This window comes from Palaemon carinicauda, chromosome 10, assembly GCF_036898095.1.
Source record: "Palaemon carinicauda isolate YSFRI2023 chromosome 10, ASM3689809v2, whole genome shotgun sequence".
Taxonomy (NCBI): domain Eukaryota; kingdom Metazoa; phylum Arthropoda; class Malacostraca; order Decapoda; family Palaemonidae; genus Palaemon; species Palaemon carinicauda.
The window spans coordinates 126,739,350-126,761,974 of record NC_090734.1 but is presented as its reverse complement, the minus strand read 5'-3'; the positions used below and the strand labels follow the sequence as shown (position 1 = coordinate 126,761,974).

Below are 22,625 nucleotides of genomic sequence, written 5' to 3'. Positions count from 1 at the left end.
ATAACATTCAACCTTGCACCACCTTCCCTTCTCGTACATCTCATAACCTTACTCTTACCCACATTAACTCTCAACTTCCTTCTCTCACACACACTTCCAAATTCTGTCACTAATCGGCCAAGCTTCTCTTCTGTGTCTGCAACCAGTACAGTATCATCCGTAAACAACAACTGATTTACCTCCCATTCATGGTCATTCTCGTCTACCAGTTTTAATCCTCGTCCAAGCACTCGAGCATTCACCTCTCTCACCACTCCATCAACATACAAGTTAAACAACCACGGCGACATCACACATCCCTGTCTCAGCCCCACTCTCACCGGAAACCAATCACTCACTTCATTTCCTATCCTAACACATGCTTTACTACCTTTGTAGAAACTTTTCACTGCTTGCAACAACCTTCCACCAACTCCATATAACCTCATCACATTCCACATTGCTTCCCTATCAACTCTATCATACGCTTTCTCCAGATCCATAAACGCAACATACACCTCCTTACCTTTAGCTAAATATTTATTGCATATCTGCCTAACTGTAAAAATCTGATTCATACAACCCCTACCTCTTCTAAAACCACCCTGTATTTCCAAGATTGCATTCTCTGTTTTATCCTTGATCCTATTAATCAATACTCTACCATACACTTTTCCAACTACGCTTAAACTAATACCTCTTGAATTACAACACTCATGCACATCTCCCTTACCCTTATATAGTGGTACAATACATGCACAAACCCAATCTACTGGTACCATTGACAACACAAAACACATATTAAACAATCTCACCAACCATTCAAGTACAGTCACACCCCCCTCCTTCAACATCTCAGCTCTCACACCATCCATACCAGATGCTTTTCCTACTCTCGTTTCATCTAGTGCTCTCCTCACTTCATCTATTGTAATCTCTCTCTCATTCTCATCTCCCATCACTGGCACCTCAACACCTGGAACAGCAATTATATCTGCCTCCCTATTATCCTCAACATTCAGTAAACTTTCAAAATATTCCGCCCATCTTTTCCTTGCCTCCTCTCCTTTTAACAACCTTCCATTTCCATCTTTCACTGTCTCTTCCATTCTTGAGCCAGCCTTCCTTACTCTCTTCACTTCTTTCCAAAACTTCTTCTTATTCTCTTCATATGAATGACTTAATCCCTGACCCCACCTCAGGTCAGCTGCCCTCTTTGCCTCACGTACCTTGCGCTTTACTTCCACATTTTTCTCTTTATATTTTTTATACTTCTCTATACTATTACTCTGCAGCCATTCTTCAAAAGCCCTCTTTTTCTCTTCCACTTTTACCTTCACTCCTTCATTCCACCATTCACTGCCCTTCCTCATGCTGCCTCCAACAACCTTCTTTCCACACACATCACTTGCAATCCCAACAAAATTTTCTTTTACTAACTTCCACTCCTCTTCTAAATAGCCAGTTTCTCTTACTTTCACTTCGTCATATATCATTTTCAACCTTTCCTGATATTTACTTTTTACCCCCAGTTTCATTAGCTCTTCAACCCTCACTACCTCCCTTTTACATCCACCTGCTCTATTCCCCCATTCTTTTGCTACAACTAATTTTCCTTCCACCAAAAAATGATCAGACATACCGTTAGCCATACCCCTAAACACGTGCACGTCTTTCAATCTTCCAAACATTCTTTTAGTTATCAACACATAATCCATTAATGCCCTTTCTACTACTCTTCCATTTGCCACTCTTACCCATGTATACTTATTTTTATCTTTCTTTTTGAAAAAGCTATTACTTATCACCATCTCTTGCTCAACACACATATCTGCCAGTCTCTCACCACTCTCATTTTCACCTGGTACGCCATACTTCCCAATGACACCTTCTACCTCTCCAGCGCCCACTCTAGCATTTAAGTCACCCATGACAACTACATAATTCCTTCTACCCAGTCCTTTTACACACCTAGTTAATTCATTCCAGAACTCATTCCGCTCTTCTTCACTTTTCTCACTACCTGGCCCATACACACTGACAAACGCCCAACATTCCCTACCCAACCTAACCCTTACCCACATTAACCTAGATGATATCTCCTTCCATTCCACTACTTTACCTGTCATCCATTCACTCAGCAATAAAGCCACACCCTCTCTCGCTCTTCCCCTTTCAATCCCAGACACTCTACCAGACATTTCACCAAACATCACTTCACCCTTTCCTTTTATCTTCGTCTCGCACAAGGCTAATACATCCATCCTTCTATTCCTAAACATACTTCCAATTTCACATCTTTTACTCTCTATCGTACTACATCCACGCACATTCAAACACCCCAAAACTAGAGTGCGGGGAGCAGTCACTCTCCCCCCAGCTCCATCTCTTTGTCGATGTCTCACAGGATGTAGATACAGGAGAGGAGGTTCCTAGCCCCCTCGTCCCGTCCCTTTTAGTCGCCTCTTACGACACGCAGGGATAACGTTGGCACTATTCTTGTTTTTATGCCCCCGCGGCCACAGGGTTTGTATAGTTAGGAAAAATACAAATTACTGAAATTTGTGATTTTTCTACTAGTGTGCACAAAAATTGTATGATGCTTGAACGTTCACAGCTGGTAGAACAGGCACCAGGCATAAGAGTTAAACTGATGATATGGCAGCAGAATAAACAAAGACAGGCTAGCAGACTAGTCAAGGGGCATTGCAGCCAGGGTAAAACAAATAGTTTAGTATCAGGGCATAACCAGTGCAGTAGGAACTGTAGATGAATAGTGGTCTGAACATGAAGTATGTAGAGGTATGTCACTTGAAGGCTGTTGCTTCTTCGCCTTAGCAAAGGTTGATGAAGATCCAAAGGTTGACATGGAAACAAAAAGCAGACAGACAGGAGCAGCAGACTACTCCTATCTTGGCTTGTACAACCTCTTTTCTTATAGTAACGTGCCACTGAGAGGACAACAATCCTCATATTTCGTAGGTGAGTCAAGGTGAACCATGCTGGCTGCTCAGGTGTCACACATGAAGTAAGGGTTTGTCTTGACCAAGCACATGGTGTGATACACCTCGAATGGTTTAACAAGTTTGCCTTATAATGTGGAATAAGCAGCTATCTCACCTTAACATTTGATGGTAAGAATAATTGAAGGATTTTGACTGGGTAACAGGTTGGGCTTTTTGGTGGAGATTGAAATGATTTGATTGATTGCGTGTTATCTAGAGTGAAAACTACCTGGGGCACTGATGCCCGTCCTGGTGGGTGAAGGTCGCTTAGCATACTTTACTGTAATTGGTACTTAACTTAATTTTAAGTGGGGAATTGGACTAATTTTTCCAAATATTTGGTGTATTATAGTATAAGCAAAGTAAGAGGTTTTTATTTTTTAGATAAAATAATTTTGAATTTATTACAGTTTCATTTGGAAAGTTTAATTTTATTGTGCTTTTTTAAGTTAGATTAAATTTTGGATTGATTTTTTTATATTGTTATTGAAGTAATTCATGTCTTTGTTTTTCATATTAGGCAGTGAATTATAAAGCCATCAAAGAAAGTGAGGCTTACAAGGAGTATACAATGCTTTCACGGGAGCTACAACATGTTTCTGTTGAAAACTTGAACCAGGATGAACTGAAAGCATTTTTCATCAACATATACAATGCTCTTGTGATTCATGCTACAGTTGAAAGTGGTCCACCAACAAACTGGCTCTCAAGATATAAGGTGAAGTATTTTTACATACAGTACTGTATTTACTTCCTTTTAATGTCATTGTAAGTCCCTATTATTTCTGTGAACCTCTCCTGATGTTCATATTTCTGTCATCTTCAGAGGCTTTGTTATGTCAATGTTACCCCTGAAAAACTGAAAAATTACCAATTTTTTATTTTCTTTCCTTCCAAGATACTAATGCTTTTGTAAATAATGAGACTGACGGCGTATAATGACAATAAAATGCAGTGCATATCTAATCATTGTCTTCAGTCTTAAAGTCGACTTGGGTATAGGCAGATGTGCATTCTAGATTGTCCGGGTTTTTGTTCGTTTTATACTTATTTTTAGTTGTTTAAAGATGTCTTCCCCAAGATTGGCTAGCAATTGCTGTCTATTATGCAAGGAAACTGTTTTGGCTGATCATGATCTGCAATTTCTTTGTGTGTAATGCCTGTGGCAATTTTGTGATTTAGAATTTTGTTGTGAGGAGTGCAAGGCCTTACTGTTCCTCTTTGGAAGTATGTTTCATGGTTACTGAACAGATTAAAGTTCAAAGCATAAAAGAAGATTTTTGTTGTTGTTGTTAGTTTGTTAGTTAGTTAGTTAGTTAAAGTAGAAATCCGGAGAAGGCTAGACTAGATGATTATAGAAGAGATTATAACAATGAAGCCATTCCAGCCTTTGATTCTGCTAGTTGTAAGCAATTATAAAGATTAAAAAAAAATGTATAGTGTGAAGGTTTTAACTTCAAATAATGATTATTTTTTTATTGGTTTGTATTAGGAAGGGGCCAGGTACCTAAACGAGGTTAGGTCCAGAGAATTAGTTTTAGATAGTTATTATCCCTTGTTGATATAAGATATTGAATTGGTAATTATTTTTTATGTTAAATTAATTTCAGATTTACACTGCATGGTTTTTGATACAGTAATACCTCTCTACATAAGCAAATTGGGATACGAGCACAAAAATTCAAATGGGATTAAGAGTCCTGTGTTACATTGTCTGAGAGCAAAAATCTTGCTCCGTGTGGTCATTTTTCGTGAACAAGTACAGTACTACGTAAACGAGACTATCATGCCATGCGCATAATTTCTCGCGTCTAATTAAATACTATCTGGAAGTCTCAATTGATGTGCTTTGAATATTGATAAACATTACCTTAGGATAATTTATCTAGCTTTGAATCCCAATAACTGGCCAAATGTTTACCACATTGGCTACCCTGATACCTCCTACTATGCCCTGTCGTTGGTAACACTGACAGCTGGAATGATTGTTCACTTGAATCTTAACTTCAGTTGCTTCGGTGGAACGGGTGAATAACAACCATTTGCTCCATTTTGAATTTCCATTATCCTTATTTTTTGCTTATTGCTTCTTCAAGTATTTGTGTTTGGGGTGTTGTTTATACCAATTCCAGTGATAATGGTGCTTTGTTTAGTCTTGTTTGATTGCCGTTAATCTGGTAGTCTTTCGTTTCGCAATCCATCAAGTTTGGAGTTCTCAAGAATTACCGATGCTTCCCCTTCTAATTGTTAGAAGCCACCTCTCATGGAGTATTCGCATGAGTTATAAAGGATATTATGAAAATGGTACAATACAGAGGTAAGGTTTTTAATCTTTCTTCCCTCAGCAAATTATGTTGCTCTTGGCCGAAAATGAGTGGCTGCGTAGTTTGATAATCAAAAGTCATTACAGCAGGAAGGGTTTTTAAAGATAGGATAAAAGGCCACAGTTAATGAAGAATTTTTGATCATGGACTTTTCCAGTTTGAGTGTTGGGTGTTCAGACTCGCGCTTTCCGCTACCCTGTCCTTTCACCCGGTTGTTAATTGCTGTGGTCAAGTGGTAAAAGTACTGGTCTTGTGGATTCGGGATCCTCTATGACATAGGTTTGATACTTCATCGTGCTAGCTTGAGAATCTTTTCAAAAGATATTTTACATGTGCTGTTAAGTATCCATTCATAATAAAGTTAGAATTTACCTTTTCAGTATTATGAATTCTAATAATCATTCTTTTTCAGCCACCAAGAGGTACCTGTTGACAGTACCTAAGGTAAAGGTACGACTGAGTGCCCTCTTGCAAACCTCGACATGGCGTAGGCCTAGGGGGGATAGGTCTGGGTGGGTGCTATTAACTAGCTCTTAGGATTTACATTGGTACATTCTTGGTATGTGATATACATGCGCATGCACTCATTTTTCTTTGTACAGTCAGCCCTCTTTATTCACGGGTTCTCTCTTTGCGATTTCGCGACAGAGAACCGTATAACACATTGAAAAAAATCTCACTTATTCGCGGGTTTGCGAGAAATACTCTCGCAGCATGATGATTTCAAACAGCCCGCTCTCATTTGCACCCGGAGTTGCATCATGCTTCAAGACTGCATAGAATTTTGTATGAAAATAGTTAGTGGTCGTTTTATGAAATATGTACAGTACATTTAGTTAATCTTCAATGCAGTAACATTATATACATATTGTTCAGTACAGTATTACTGTAATGTGTAGTATTGTTTATTAACTATACTGTACAGCACTGTATGGAGATTACTACATGTACTATACTCTACAATATATAAATGTAGGCTACATGTGCGGTGAGTTGTCAAACAGTGCGAGTCATCAGAACGAAAACAGCGAACACTCAAGAATTTTAAGCCGTACTGTAGTGATTGTACTGTACATATAATACAGTAATATACACTACAGTATCAGTGAGTGTTATTATTAGATAGGAACAACAGTGTTTTTTTTGCTATAATTATCCTGATGATTACTGTAGCATTAGGTACAGTACTGTACTTTGCTGTACCGTAGCCTTACCGTGTCCAGTACGTAGTGTGCACGTGTGCACATATACTGTACACTTACTGAAATGTCTTCATTCAATTACAAAATATTTATACTGTGATAGAAACCAAGTGAAAATAATATTAGGCAGTACTTGGTGTGTTAATCGACCACACGTAGGTATTGGGCAGTGTGTTGATAGGGTTGGGATTTGCCCCACCCTAGGGCAGCAAGTATTAGTGTATTCTCGTTTTTCGCGCCTTTCTCTGTTACCTAACTCCCTCAAAGAGCAAGGACTGACTGTTGTAGTGTTACATCTTTTAAGCTATGTACATGCCCTAGGAAATAATTTTGACCTAAATATATTGTAATTTCTAAAATTCCTATGTCATTAAGGTTTCTCTTCATATGATGGAGAAGTTCAGTACCAATTAGGTTTCTTGTCCCCATTTATAAATGTGTTGTTACTGTGAAATTCACATTTGTCAATTTTAGAAAAAACTTTTAAAAGACAATCCTTAAAGCTAATTGTAAAATAAACATTACTCTAAACATATACAATAGTTTCATAGGCAATATAGGTAGTAGCATAAGTTTCCCATTGAAATAAAAGCTATAGAAAATAACAATTGAGGTGGGTATCTTCTGGCAGTAGTGTACTGTAATTCATATCAATTGGGTCCCTTGGTTGACTTTTATTGCCTCACTTTAGGGTTGCTTTTAATGCCAGACCGCCCCCCACTCCCCCCATCCCTGTATTATGTTAGCCCCCTACTTACTGTACGTACTTTACAATATATGGAAACACATTGTGTTTTTGGAGATTATTTGGAAAGGATTATGTATGTAGTACTGCTTGTTTTTATGATAAAATTTCCATTACAGTATATCAATACCATATTTACTATTTACCTGTTATAGACTTTAAGAGTAACCAATGATATATGAATGTGCAATATGCTTTTCTCATACAAATTACCTGTACAGAGTATATATGTATATAAGAAAGTATTGTGATTATCATGGATTTATTTTTTTTATAAAATATTGTTTGTGATGATTACTATTGGTATGTAATTAAAATGTTATAGTACATTAATTGTGTATATTAAAGCTTACTATAACCATTTGTGACATTCAGTATACAGTAATGCTTTATTCATTTGAGAATGCATCTCTTTCAGTTCTTTGATAAAACATCCTACCTGATTGGAGGGCATAGTTTCAGTCTGAATGAAATTGAAAATGGAATTTTAAGAGCAAACAAGAGAGGCGTTGTACAGCTCTTTGTTCCTTTCGGAAAATCTGACCCAAGACGTTCCTTTAGTCTTATTCAGGTAGGTTTTTTTTTGTTTTGAGAGTTGTCAATCAACTTCAGGGATAAGACCATAAAGCAAGCTTGTTAGTATCTCTTTTTCTTTTTATATGAAATGTGTGTTAGAACTAGTGGTCAAAATAGCAAAGCTTTTTACAGAGATAGTGCCCTTGAAATTTGTTCCTTTTTTTTTTTTTAGTTTATTGAAATAATTGTAGTAACTGTTCTTTGTAGTTACAACTGATAAAGGTAGGTTAAAAAGATCTAGTTTCATGAGATCAGATCTAGTTTATTATAAAACTATAACTTTGGAATTTCTATTCACAGTATCATACTACTGTACTGTGTTTGTGCTTTTTAATATTTTTCTCAGGATGTTATCCTTTAATGAAAAGAACTGAAATTCCCCATTGTTAGAGGAAGAATTTTGAAAGAATTAATCCTCGCTTTTATCATAAGCAATAAATTAACAAGGTAGTGATGCCTGCAATTTTGATGGTAGTGTCATTGTGTGAATATCTGTTTGATAAAAATATAAAGCAGACAGGCTTACTTTTTCTTTAATATAGTTTGTTTTATTTTAAAAGAAAAACAGTATCATCAATCTTTCCCTTAAAGTATTGGCAGGATTTTTCCGTAAAAGAATAAATTTAGTCCATGTACAGTAGACTGATTTATAATAACTTTGATTTGTTTGACATACCATATGTATGACAATAGTTATTTGAAGTAAACCTATTTGTTTAACACTGTGCACTGCTAAATCATTTAATGTTTGATTTCAAGTTGTAAAATAATGCGCAGTATTTGGGACCTATACAGTATTGTCCCGATAATTAACTTGGTCTGAACTTCTGGAGAAACACATTTCTTATACTTGCTGCAAAAGTTTGACCACTAGGTTTATTCAATCATTTTAGTTAAGATGCATTCCAGATAGTTACATCTGTTTCAGAAGTTAGAAAAACTTGACATTATTAGGTCATAACTACGTGGTATTTTTTTCACAATTCACTTACCTTTTTTATCTATATTGTACTTAAGTTTTTCAGTAATCATGTAAAGCCATTTTACACCAATTCCTTTCTCATATATATAATTTTGCATATACAATAGTAAGTTTTCATGCTGCATAGCTGGAAATGAAGTTCAGATACTTTACATAGGAAAAGAATGCCATTAAATTATATCAAAAGAAAATATTCCTGCTGTTACAGTGTATCACATTGGAATTGGGTGTATGGGTGTTGTGTCTCACAAGTTGAAATTTTGGTTATTAGCCTTAAAATGTATCAATCATTTTTATTAGGGTTATTAAAGTCTTGATTTATCATTTTTATATTTTAAAATTATTAAGACGTTGATTAGTGCCTTTACAGTACAGGTATATTTATTTAGATCTACACCGACATTGTTAGAGTGTAGCACTTTTCTTTCTACTACTAAAGACTTTTAACATTATCATTGTGCTTAATGGAGAATAGAATTAATATAAAATGTGTATTTTTTACTTATCATCCATTGTGACACTTATTTTTTTATGATGAAGTTGTGCAGACAAGTATGCAACATTGAATTAGTCACCTTAATTCCTTTGTATCTCCCATAAGACATTTTAAACAGTATACATAAAGTGTACCACAATGTAAGTAATTTCAATTTGTATTTGTCGATTACTATATTATTTCGTGGTCTTCCCCAGGTTGATCCAAGGATCCATTTTGCACTGAATTGTGGAGCAAAAAGCTGTCCTCCAATCAAAACCTATAGTGCTGAGGTAAGTCAAGCAGAACTATTAGTTATGCTGTAAAACTTTATATCAATACAGTCCTTACTAAAGTGTTTACTTTTTAAGACATTTTGTTAGGAAAGGAAATCATTCAGTCAGGATTTGTAAGGGTATCAATTAAACCATATTGTATTGAGAAAAATTTCTTACTTTTAAATCCTTTGCTCCATGAGAAATCTTTACAGTATATAAGATTTAAAATGAATTCATGAGTGGAAATTTTAGTAAAAGAAATTGTAATGTAGGGAAAACTTTAATTTGATTATGAAGCCACGGATACTTTGTTGGAAAAATTAAAGATCCAACATATTAGTACTATTCATATTAGAGAGTTAAAGCATGTAGTGTGAGTTTTCCACAAATACTTTGTGATCATGAATTTCAACCTTGCAATATCCAAGTAAATTTTTTATGGATAGGATTCTTCTTACAAGTGCTAAAATTTTCTCAGTTAATCTGAGGCTGTGACATAGCCCTTTTTATTCACTGTCTTGTGTACTTCTTGAGATTAGCATATTGTTAATGAGCATGAAAATTATGCACACTTTCCTGTAAACAGATGAATTTTCAGTTACGTTTAAAGATTAGTTTTTAAATATTTAACTTAGCCGGTGAATATATAATAGCTGCAACTCTGCGGCTCGACAGAAAACACACTCAAAAAACTCGCGAGCGATCGCTATGAAGGTTGCGGGTGTGCCCACCAGCGCCAACTGTCGGCCAGATACCACTCTTGCATGTAAACAAACCCTTCAATTCTTCTCTGTCGACGTTGACGACAAGACGTATCAATACTCGCTGTAGAACCTGGAGTTTTCTCAACATATTTGGTGAAGTACTTCATTTTGGTTTGAGCTTTCGCAGTGCAGGTGTTTTATCTTCATCTTAAATCTTGAACTCGTTTTTGGATAGATTTAATTTTTGATGACAAGAGAGAGAGTATGGACTTTCTTTGACTTTTAAATGGCCGACCCTTCCCTTAGACGGAAGTGTGTTTTAGGCTTTTAGCAATTATCTTATCACGTTATAAATTAATTATAGATTTTCCTCTATATATTTTATATCTCAACCGCCTTTATTAGGCCTCTTCGATTAGCTTTCCATTTATAATAAACATCAAAATAAATTTTAATGTTTTGTTTATATGCGACCTTTCCTGAGAGTAGGCGGTCCTAACTTGGAAACCGAAGTTAAACAACGTTGAGCCCTTTTCAATCGTAAATAACTTTTACAGAGCTAATGATTTAAAACTTATTAAATGAAATATTTTTAGTAAATATTTTATGATAGTTTTTTTCTTTGAATAGTCTTCGTACTGTTTCAAAGATGAACTAACGTTTACTGTAGTTTATTTATGCTACGCAGTTTGCGCTCTATCGTTACGATAGAGAGAGAGAGTATCACGGTTTCACTTTGCAGAAAGAGTAAATCGATTCTGACGTTTTGTTCTTTTTTCTTTCAAAGCTTAAATGTTTTAAAGACTATTTTAAAGGAACTTTTAATTAAAAAACCTTTCAGTTTTTTCCTTTGGTCAAATAACCTGTTTATTGACGAAAGGTAAGTGGGCTCTTCTCTTAGGTGCGAAATCAAGAGAGAGAGAGAGAGAGAGATAGAGAGATAGAGACGGAGAGAGAGAGAGGAGAGAGAACGTTCCGATCTTTATTCTCGTCCCAAGCGAGTAACGTTGTTCTCGAGTTACTCTCGTCCCTAGTCTCTGTACGGGGAGAAAGGATAAAACGTTTTTAGTTTTTATTCTCGTCCCAAGGCACTGTACGGTGAAAGATTGAAAACGTAGTTTTGAATGAACTAGTGTTTAGTCTCCTCCCCAGCCACTGATTTTTTTATCTTAAAATATGTTTACTGTTTTTTTGCTGGTATTAATATGCTTACATTATACGACTGATTTCGCAATTACAACCTTTTGATGAGGGTAGAATTGCGTGCTTCAGGTAGAAATCAGTTTTATTCATACCTAATGTGAATTGTTAAAAAATTCGATTTCAGTGAAATAAGTGCAAAACAGAAAATCGTAGTGATAAAGTGATATTGCGCAAAGTGTTATCAGTGTTGCGACCGAGGGTTCGTCTGTTCGTGCCTGTCGTTCGCCTAGTCTGGGACCTCTTGCAAGCTCCCAAGCCCAGGGGAGAAGTAATGTCGTACGACTTATGGGTTTGAGAGGCCTTGATCAGCGAACAGACGTTCCCTCTATGGTATCAGGTGTATCTTACCAAGATCACCCCTACCATAAGGCGAGAGAGACGATTTTCTCCTCGTCATCCGAAGGCTTTTCGCATAAGAAACCGTGGAACAAGGTTTCGAGGCCCTTTAAGCGAAAGTCAGTCCTTTCAGGACAGGTCCAGCGTCCTGGTTTTAACTTTTAGGACGGCTCTGACCCTATGCAGTCATCGGAAGACTGCTCGCCGCCTAACAAAACCGTAACACAGACTCCGAGAGTCTTTTTGTAGGCAAGGTTTTGCGGTCACAGACGTTACCCTCGTCTATTACCGCAACCATTCCCGTTGATCCTAAATGGGTTGTACGGCAAGACATGCAGAATAAGCTTGCCTCCCTTATGGAAGACTATTCTGCCGATAAGTCCGTTGAGCCTAGCCGTTTATCTCATCGAGATCCTGGCCTTCAGCCACCCTAACGTTCCTTTGTGCGTCCTGTTGACGTTGGCGTAGCCAAGTCATGTCAGTCAGGTTGTTTAGAACCACACTCGATGCGGTCGTGTGGATTTTCAGCCACTTTTGGACGTTAGGCCACTTGCTGATGCTCCTGTTGACGTTCAGGACGTTCGCCAACAATCGGAGTTGACTTGTTTTGACGCTGAGCGTCAACCTCCGCATTCTAGAGTTGTTTTGACTGCTCAGTCTAGGCGGTCAAAGCAGTCTCGAGTGGACGCTGTGCGTCCTCACGCACCTGTTGTTGTTGACAGTTCACAGACTGTCAAGCAGTTACATGATGTTGCGTCCTGGTCTCACGCACCTGTTGTTGTTGACAGTTCACAGACTGTCAAGCAGTTACATGACGTTGCGTCCTGGTCCGCTACTAATGCACCAGTGCGTGTGGACTCTGCTTGTAAAGCATTGCCACCACGGTAGGTCTCTCCCTTGCTTGAGACTCGGCTATTGTCGGACAAGGTTCCTTCAGATGAGGAAGTTGCTGTTCCCCCTCCTACTGATATTCCCTTGAGGACTCTGTCAGACGGAGAGGAGCCTAAAGCTGCTTAGCCCTCTATGGACTTTAAATAAATCATGCTGATTTTTAAGGATCTTTGTCCGGATCTTTTTGTAACTGCTGCTCCTCGTTCGCCTAAACGTCAGAGCTTACACTAGGCCTAGCTACTTCGAAGCTGTTGTTTTATAAGCTAGTGCTCTCTCGCTCTTCCAAGAGAGCTTTACGTTTGCTAGGCGACTGGTTTATCACCAGGAGGAGTTTGGGGGAGACAGCCTTTGCTTTCCCTTCTTTTAAACTGGCTTATAGAGCGAGAGTCTGATATGACACGAGAGAAGTTCTCGGCTTGGGAGTTCCTGCCTCTGCCCAGATAGACTTCTCAAACCTCATAGACTCTCCCTGGCGCCTGGCCATGAGACGCTCCAAGATTTTACAGGTCGACTTCACAGCTATTTTCGAACCTTTGAAGTTTTGCTGTACAATTATGTCATGCATAAACAAGCCTTTCAGGGATGGCTCCAATGATCTGACAGCCACGTTCTCTGCAGGAACAAGTCCCTCAGGGATGGCTCCATGATTTGGCAGCCATGTTCACTGCAGGAGTACGTAAGAGGCAAGTGCGCTCAATGTGTTCATTGTCAAGACAAACTTCACGATGAAGTCTACCAGGCTGTCTTGACAGCATTTATGGAAGGTGACTGGATGGTCTCTCTCGACCTTCAGGAGGCATACTTCCACATTCCTATACACCCGGATTCCCAACCGTTTCTGAGGTTTGTTTACAGGAATGTGGGGTACCAGTTTCGAGCCCTGTGCTTTGGCCTCAGTCCTGCGCCTCTCGTGTTTACGAGGCTCATGAGGAATGTGGCAAAATCCCTCCATCTATCGGGGATCCGAGCCTCCCTGTACTTGGACGACTGGCTTCTCAGAGCATCGTCCAGTCTTCGCTGTCTGCAGGATCTACATTGGACGTTGAGTCTGGCCAGGGAGTTGGGACTTTTGGTCAACCTAAAAGTCCCAACTGATCCCATCCCAGATTATTCTATATTTGGGGATGGAGATTCGCAGTCAAGCCCTGCTTGAAGTCCAACTAATGCTGAAACGAAACGTTTATTCAGTCAGGAGTTGGAACAGTCTCGTAGGGACTCTCTCATCCCTGGAGCAGTTTGTCTCACTAGGGAGACTACACCTTCTGCCTCTCCGGTTCCATCTAGCCTCTCACTGGAACTAGGACAAGACATTAGAGACGGTATCATTCCCAGTCTCCGAACCAGTAAAGGCATGCCTGAAATGGTGGGACAGCAATATCAGTCTGAGAGAGGGACTATCCCTAGCAGTCAAGAACCCAAACCACGTGTTGTCCTCAGACGCGTCGGATTTGGGTTGGGGTGCGACCCTGGACGGTCGGGAATGCTCGGGTCTGTGGACCTCAAGTCAGAAGAGCATGCACATCAACGGCAAGGAGCTATTAGCAGTCCACTTGGCCTTGATGATATTAGAAAGCTTCTTCGAAACTTAGTGGTAGAGGCAACTCAGACAACACCACAACTTTGGCGTACATCTCCAGGCAAGGAGGCACACACTCCTTCACGCTGCTCGAGATCGCAAGGGACCTTCTCTTATGGTCAAGAATTCGAGGCATCTCCCTGTTGACGAGATTCATCCAGGGGGACTTGAACGTCTTGGCAGACTGTCTCAGTCGGAGGGGTCAGGTGATACCCACGGAATGGACCCTCCACAATGACGTGGGCAAGAGTCTTTGGGCTACTTGGGGTCAACCCACCATAGACCTCTTTGCCTCCTTGTTGACCAAAAGGTTACCAATCTATTGCTCTCCAGTCCTAGATACAGAAGCAATCTACATAGACGCGTTTCTACTGGATTGGTCTTTTCTGGACTTATATGCATTCCCACCATTCAAGATAGTCAACAAGGTACTGCAGAAGTTCGCCTCTCACGAAGGGACAAGGTTGACGTTGGTTGCTACCCTCTGGCCCGCGAGAGAGTGGTGCACCGAGGTACTTCAATGGCTGGTAGACTTTCCAAGAAGTCTTCCTCTAAGGGTAGATCTGTTACGTCAGCCCCACGTAAAGAATGTCCATCAAAGCCTCCCCGCTCTTCGTCTGACTTCCTTCAGACTATCGAAAGACTCTCAAGACTAGAGACTTTTCGAAGGAGGCAGCCAGTGCGATTGCAAGAGCTAGGAGAGCTTCTACCATTAGAGTATACCAGTCGAAGTGGGAAGTCTTTCGAGACTGGTGCAAGTCAGCATCTGTGTCCTCGTCCAGTACCTCTGTAGCCCAAATCGCAGATTTTCTTTTACATCTGAGAAAGGTTCACTCCTTTTCAGCTCCCACGATTAAGGGCTACAGGAGCATGTTGGCTTCGGTCTTTCGACATAGAGGCTTAGATCTTTCCAACAATAAAGATCTCCAAGATCTCCTTAAGTCTTTCGAGACCTCTAAGGAACGTCGTTTGGCAACTCCTGGATGGAACTTAGACGTGGTCCTAAGGTTCCTCATGTCAGACAGGTTTGAGCCATTACATTCAGCCTCCCTGAAGGATCTCACCCTCAAGACACTTTTCCTAGTGTGCTTGGCTTCGGCTAAAAGGGTCAATGAACTTCATGCCTTCAGTAAGAACATCGGCTTTTCTACAGAAAAAAGCCACTTGTTCACTTCAACTTGGTTTCCTGGCCAAAAATGAACTGCCTTCTCATCCTTGGCCTAAATCTTTTGATATTCCTTGCTTATCAGAGATCGTAGGCAACGAACTGGAAAGAGTATTATGTCCTGTTAGAGCTCTTAAGTTCGATTTAGCTCGTACTAAGTCATTACGAGGGAAATCTGAGGCATTATGGTGCTCAGTTAAGAAACCTTCATTGCCTATGTCAAAGAATGCTTTGTCATATTTTATCAGATTTTTTTAATACGAGAAGCTCATTCTCACTTGAATGAGAAAGACCGATGTTTGCTTAAGGTTAAGACGCACGAAGTTAGAGATATAGCAACCTCCGTGGCCTTCAAGCAAAATAAATCTCTGCAAAGTATTATGGACGCGACTTTTTGGAGAAGCAAGTCAGTGTTCGCGTCATTTTACTTAAAAGATGTCCAGACTCTTTACGAGGACTGCTACACACTGGGTCCATTCGTTGCAGCGAGTGCAGTAGTGGGTGAGGGTTCTACCACTACACTTCCCTAATTCCAATATCCTTTTAATCTGTCTCTTGAAATGTTTTTAATATTGTTTTATGGGTTGTTCGGAAGGCTAAGAAGCCTTTCGCATCCTGGTTGATTTGGCGGGTGGTCAAAGTCATTTCTTGAGAGCGCCCAGATTAGGGGTTTGATGAGGTCCTGTTGTATGGGTTGCAACCCTTGATACTTCAGCTCCTGGGAGTCTTTCAGCATCCTAAGAGGATCGCTGGGCTCCGTGAGGAAGACAGACTTACAAGGCAGAGTAATCGTCTAAGTCAACTTCCTTACCAGGTACCTATTTATTTTGGTTTTGTTATATTGATAACTGTCAAAATGAAAAAACTCTTAGCTTATACGCTGTAAACTTAATTAACTCTGGTCTCTACCCACCGCCTTGGGTGTGAATCAGCTATTATATATTCACCGGCTAAGTTAAATATTTAAAAATGATATTTTAATTATAAAATAAATTTTTGAATATACTTACCCGGTGAATATATAAATTAAATGACCCTCCCTTCCTCCCCAATAGAGACGCAGCGGGACGAGAAGAATTGAAGGGTTTGTTTACATGCAAGAGTGGTATCTGGCCGACAGTTGGCGCTGGTGGGCACACCCGCAACCTTCATAGCGATCGCTCGCGAGTTTTTTGAGTGTGTTTTCTGTCGAGCCGCAGAGTTGCAGCTATTATATATTCACCGGGTAAGTATATTCAAAAATTTATTTTATAATTAAAATATCATTTTTAATACTATATCATTGAAATTTCCTAGTTACATGTTCAAACAAATTGTAATATATTCATATACTTCCACTGCAATAATGTACAGTAGTACTTCGGTGTACGAGTAACTTTGAATACGGGGAATCTGTATAGGAGCATACAAATTCAAATGGGCTTACAGTCTGTGACCAAAAATTTCCCTCCACATGCGCATTTTTTGTCGACAAGTAATAATGAGACTATTGCATGTACTCATGGAGTGTTCACAAGCTTTTTTATGCCATTTTATTTCATATTAGCTTGCAGCCTCCCCCCTTGCTCAAAGCTTAACTCTTTCACTATCTGAGGAGCACTAGAAGAATCTTCTCGTGCGACATCTTTAAAATAGTTTTTTGTACAGTTGTGACTGTATGTTCTTTATTGAGTTATGTTGCCCTGTGGTAGGAGTTTAAGAATACTACCACTGTACGTTCTACGTGTAGTAGAAAACAACTAAAAGGACATCTGCTGCCTTGCAGTCATGCTTTTTAGCAAAAGGCTAGGCCCAATGCTATAACTGTGGAAAATGCTGCGTTGCAGTTGGACGATCAAGTCAAAGGCTAAGTCCACTGCCTATAACTGATGACTGCAAGGACATATGACCATAAAAATGCTCTGCCAAATTATAAACTCCGTCTGATGCAATGCCTCTTAATGCTGGGATAACGGTGGGAAAAAAGTTTTATCGAGTTGTGATCGCTATTGTTCATTATAGACATTTTGTGCTGCATTGTAAAATCAATAGTATCGTGACAATGGCTCCCAAGATAAGAAGATGGCAGGCTGGAAAAGATTATTTGTTCTGCCGACCTACAAAAATAGTATAGTACATTCAAGCTGCAATATCCACCATTGGTACAGTTACAATTCTGAACAATAAAGAAGATATCGAAGCATTAGATGATGCAGAACTGGTGCTGTCATTGACAAATCAACAACAATATGTTCTTAACGCTGAAAGGTGTCTGCTTATCTGGACTGATGAGAGGCAGTTAGAAGATGGTAACATTACCAAAAACACTATTTGAAAACAAGGGCCATGGTATTGGATCTGAATAAGACGCAGTATTAAGAGAATGTGGAAAAGATTTTAACTGAGTTGATGTTAAGAATGTGGGAAAGCATGCAAACTTTTATAAAAGATAGGGCTTCGGCAGGGCGAATAGCGAATCTTTTTACTGACAATGTGAAGTTGCATGTTCATGACAGTTTAAAGAAAAGGATAAAGCAGTCAACTCTTGATAGTTTCCTTGTCAAAACTGAGTGTAAGAGTAAAAAAAAAAAACAACCAAGTGTCCAGAAAGAGTAAATTAAGTATTGCAGCTGTTGATAGTGAATGCCATTCAAAATAAAAGTTCTCATGGGAGATTCTTCCTCTAATCACTAATCCTTTACTCACCTCGCTGTACACCAACCACAACACTCCTCAAAGGTAAAGTACAAGTAAATATGTCAATATTAAATTTTTTTGTGGGGAAATTTGAATTTGTATTCATTTTGTTCGATTTGTTCCCCAAATTACATTACAAACTTTTTACAATGAGTGTATGTATTTATTAATGGATATGTGAAAGGCATCCAGTGTATTTTATTTATTTCTTGTGGGAAAAATTGTACTGGTTTACATGCTCACTCCCAGAACGAATTAAACTTGTAAACTGAGGTACTACTGTAATTAATGCCCAACGATAGACTAAAATACATAGCAGAGTTCAATGTGCACCAGAAAAGTCTGGTAAATATTGTTGTTGAAAATACTAAAATTGACAAACTTTTGGGGATTTAAGTACCCCCCAGAGTGCTGTTATGTATTGAAACCCATAAAAAGATAAATACTGAATATTTATGACTGCATGAAGTCTTGTTGTCATGGTAATTTACATGTTTTTTTTTTTCATGAAATTACAGAATATCAATGACGAGTTAAGAGTAGCAACAGAAGCGTACTTGGAAACAGACGAGGCTCTCAAGATTGATATGGAAAATGGTGTCATTCATTTGTCTTCACTTTTGCGTTGGTATGCCTCAGATTTTGGAGATTCTACAGAAGATATCTTACAGTGGGTGTTGCGTAATGTTACATTTGCCGACAAGAAAGAAGAATTAGAAAACATTTTGGAGTCCAAGAAGTGGAAAGTACGATATATAACATACGACTGGTCATCAAATGAAAAGGAATAATTCTTGGAGAACCTTTCAAGTTTCATGCTGAGAAAAAAGCAACATTTATGGAGTAGGTAAGCCATGTGCATTTATGCTGGACATCTATCAATGTTGGATTTTTCTCTTTGGCAATTGGTATGGACTTTAAATAATCTTCAGTACCTGCAACTTTAGGCACACTCATTTTAATGATCTTCAATACCTGCAACGTCAGGCACACTCAATTTTAATGATCTTCAATACCTGTAACTTCAGGCACACTCAATTTTAATGATCTTCAATACCTGTAACTTCAGGCACACTCAATTTTAATAATCTTCAATACCTGCAACGTCAGGCACACTCAATTTTAATGATCTTCAATACCTGTAACTTCAGGCACACTCAATTTTAATGATCTTCAATACCTGTAACTTCAGGCACACTTAATTTTAATGATCTTCAATACCTGTAACTTCAGGCACACTCAATTTTAATGATCTTCAATACCTGTAACTTCAGGCACACTCAATTTTAATAATCTTCAGTACCTGCAACTTTAGGCACACTCATTTTAATGATCTTCAATACCTGCAACGTCAGGCACACTCAATTTTAATGATCTTCAATACCTGTAACTTCAGGCACACTCAATTTTAATGATCTTCAATACCTGTAACTTCAGGCACACTCAATTTTAATGATCTTCAATACCTGTAACTTCAGGCACACTCAATTTTAATGATCTTCAATACCTGTAACTTCAGGCACACTCAATTTTAATAATCTTCAGTACCTGCAACTTTAGGCACACTCATTTTAATGATCTTCAATACCTGCAACGTCAGGCACACTCAATTTTAATGATCTTCAATACCTGTAACTTCAGGCACACTCAATTTTAATGATCTTCAATACCTGTAACTTCAGGCACACTTAATTTTAATGATCTTCAATACCTGTAACTTCAGGCACACTCAATTTTAATGATCTTCAATACCTGTAACTTCAGGCACACTCAATTTTAATAATCTTCAGTACCTGCAACTTTAGGCACACTCATTTTAATGATCTTCAATACCTGCAACGTCAGGCACACTCAATTTTAATGATCTTCAATACCTGTAACTTCAGGCACACTCAATTTTAATGATCTTCAATACCTGTAACTTCAGGCACACTCAATTTTAATGATCTTCAATACCTGTAACTTCAGGCACACTCAATTTTAATGATCTTCAATACCTGTAACTTCAGGCACACTCAATTTTAATGATCTTCAATACCTGTAACTTCAGGCACACTCAATTTTAATAATCTTCAAAACCTGCAACTTCAAACACTCAATTTTGATAATCTTTAATACCTGCAACTCCAGATACTCAATTTTATCTTCAGTACCTGCAACTTCAAACGCCACTCAATTTTCAACCATCACCTATTTATCCTGGACAATGTAGCTTTTCTTTTATGAGGTTAGTCTGTTACCATATATCTTTTTAGTTACTTACCCTAACTTATTTTTTCAATTTTTCTTCTAGTCTGAAAGGTATTGGTTTCGGTGTCCCACCTTATTGGTCTTCTCAAAACAAAAAATTCTGTTGGTTTTAAAGAGAATCTCAGTACTTATGTTTATATTTCACTATCAAAAATGCTCCATTCTCATTTCATGAGAATTAAATAACACCTCTTCTTTTTACCACCATTATCCCTACATTAAGAGGATGGTTGCCTGATGTGCCCTGTAACAAAGGCATACTCTTCCACCAACCATCTCTCCATATCATCCTTCAACTATCTCTCCATTTAATTTTCAGCCTCCTCTCTTGATTATCTCCCCCTAACAGGTTCCTCCCCAGCCCTCCTCACCATCCATCAACAGGTGCCCACACTATCGTGACAATTATCACCTGTTATCTTTACTACGCCTGTCATTCTACTTATTTCATCATTTTACAATCTTTGAAGCAGCGATATTCTCATAATCCACCTCGGGATTCTCATCTCTGTTCACTTGAGCTTTGCTTCCTTTTTTTGTCTTACTGTTCTATAGATTTTGACTTTTAGCTTGATTGGAATTCATTTATCACTAGTCACCACTCCTGCTACCTCCTTCCACTTCCCCCAGCCAGCTTTTATCCTATTTTGACTACGACCTCACATCCTCCTTCCTGACTTATAGTAGATCACAAGTATCTCATTGTTCTACCTGTTTTATAACTGAGCCTCTTTCATGTATGTCTATCCTGTCTTACCTTCCTTACTGCTCACCATAGCTTCAGTTTTATCCATATTTACCCTCAAGCCACCCCTCTCCAAAGTTTCTTGCCACTCTGCAACCCTTCTCTGTAATTCTTATTTTCAGCTGTAATCAATACATAAGATAACACCACTCATGTAGAAAGAATAGGTATGGGGCTTTGCCATGCCTGAGTAGGTTTGGCTTCAAGCTACATACTAAATATTCTTTTTATGCAAGAAAATTTTACCTTTATTAAAACAGTTTAGTGTTCTTAATGAAAAAAAAAATCTTTTGACTATTGTATAGTACTTTTGTGAAAAATTCCAGATTTTTAGTTAAAATTTGTTTAGTACTGTACTACAAAAGGGAATTTTCTGTAATTACATAAATAGGCTCTGTTGCTAGGTAGTAGAGATATCTTCCTAATGGTATGGGTATAAAGTATTTTTTTGTTTGCTCATACAGGATTGCCTACATCCACATAATTTTGACAGCTGTTTATAGTTGTCTATATAAATGTTTTGGTGACAAATTTCTCTGTCAGATGCACAACTTCATTTGCTAACTAAACATTATTGAGCTTCAAAAGAAATACAGGTTTTATACATTGAAAAAACAGGAAGGCACAAATATAGCTTTAGAAGGTATTATATTTTGATAAGAAAAGGGACCATATACTCTTGGATTGGAATTATCTTGGTGCTTTATACCAAAAAAGTGCCTATTACTTTTCTTAAGCATATAATGTACGGGTAGATGTGCAATACATTAACAATTTAATGTCCAGATGAATTTATATATTAATACATATTTCGTAGAGAGTAGAGGTCCCCTTTTTTGTTTTGTTTCTTTGTTGATGTTGGCTACCCCCCAAAATTGGGGGAAGTGCCTTTGTATATGTATGTATGTACATATTAATACTGTATCCATTTGTATTATCAGATTTTTTTTTCAGTTGCAAAATGCTTATTTTCGGTATCAATGGTGTTGAGGACTTGTGCCTCCTCACAAGAGGTTAGTTACGCTCACTATACTTCAGGCTAATGTAAGTTGAGATTTTATTTAGTAATACAAAATGCTCAAGTAAAATGTTAATATATTTGATGTTGGTATACTTGGGTCAAGTATATTACAAAATATGTAATTTATACTAAAATTTCATTGTGATAAGGTAGAATTATATTTATGCCTTTTGATCATTACAGTATCAACTGCACAGCACTGTATATGGTTTGTAATTAGCAGTGCAATTTCAATACATCTTGAAACATACCTGGTATCAATTACTGTAATGCATTGGCTGTCAACAATTTTAAATTATCATTGGCTCAGGTGTCTATACATTTTCTATATTTTAAAGCATGAGCTCAAATGTCTATACATTTTTATAATGTAGTTCAAAATATGGGGCCAATGCAGGTAAAATTAGTTTTTTAAAATATTAATTACCTAACGGTAGGTTACAACGGACATATTCAGGAGTCGCTGTCAATAAGTTTATCAGAATTCACTTG

The 22,625-nt window shown here is 38.1% G+C and overlaps 1 protein-coding gene across 4 annotated transcripts in view; it reads left to right on the top strand.

Annotated features, from left to right (window-relative positions):
- LOC137648729 (uncharacterized) overlaps nucleotides 1–22,587 on the top strand; it is a 95,101-nt gene extending 72,514 nt beyond the window's left edge. For 3 of the 4 annotated variants that reach the window (XM_068381787.1, XM_068381786.1, XM_068381788.1), the window contains exons 7-10: nucleotides 3,505–3,702; nucleotides 7,674–7,826; nucleotides 9,507–9,581; nucleotides 18,636–19,155. In XM_068381787.1, the coding sequence (XP_068237888.1) occupies nucleotides 3,505–3,702; nucleotides 7,674–7,826; nucleotides 9,507–9,581; nucleotides 18,636–18,908 (699 nt within the window). In that variant the 3' untranslated portion in view covers nucleotides 18,909–19,155. Of the gene's footprint in view, nucleotides 1–3,504; nucleotides 3,703–7,673; nucleotides 7,827–9,506; nucleotides 9,582–18,635; nucleotides 19,156–22,066 lie in introns of those variants that run through there. The other variant, XR_011045690.1, reaches the window with a different exon arrangement.
- Nucleotides 22,588–22,625: the final 38 nt, after the last annotated feature.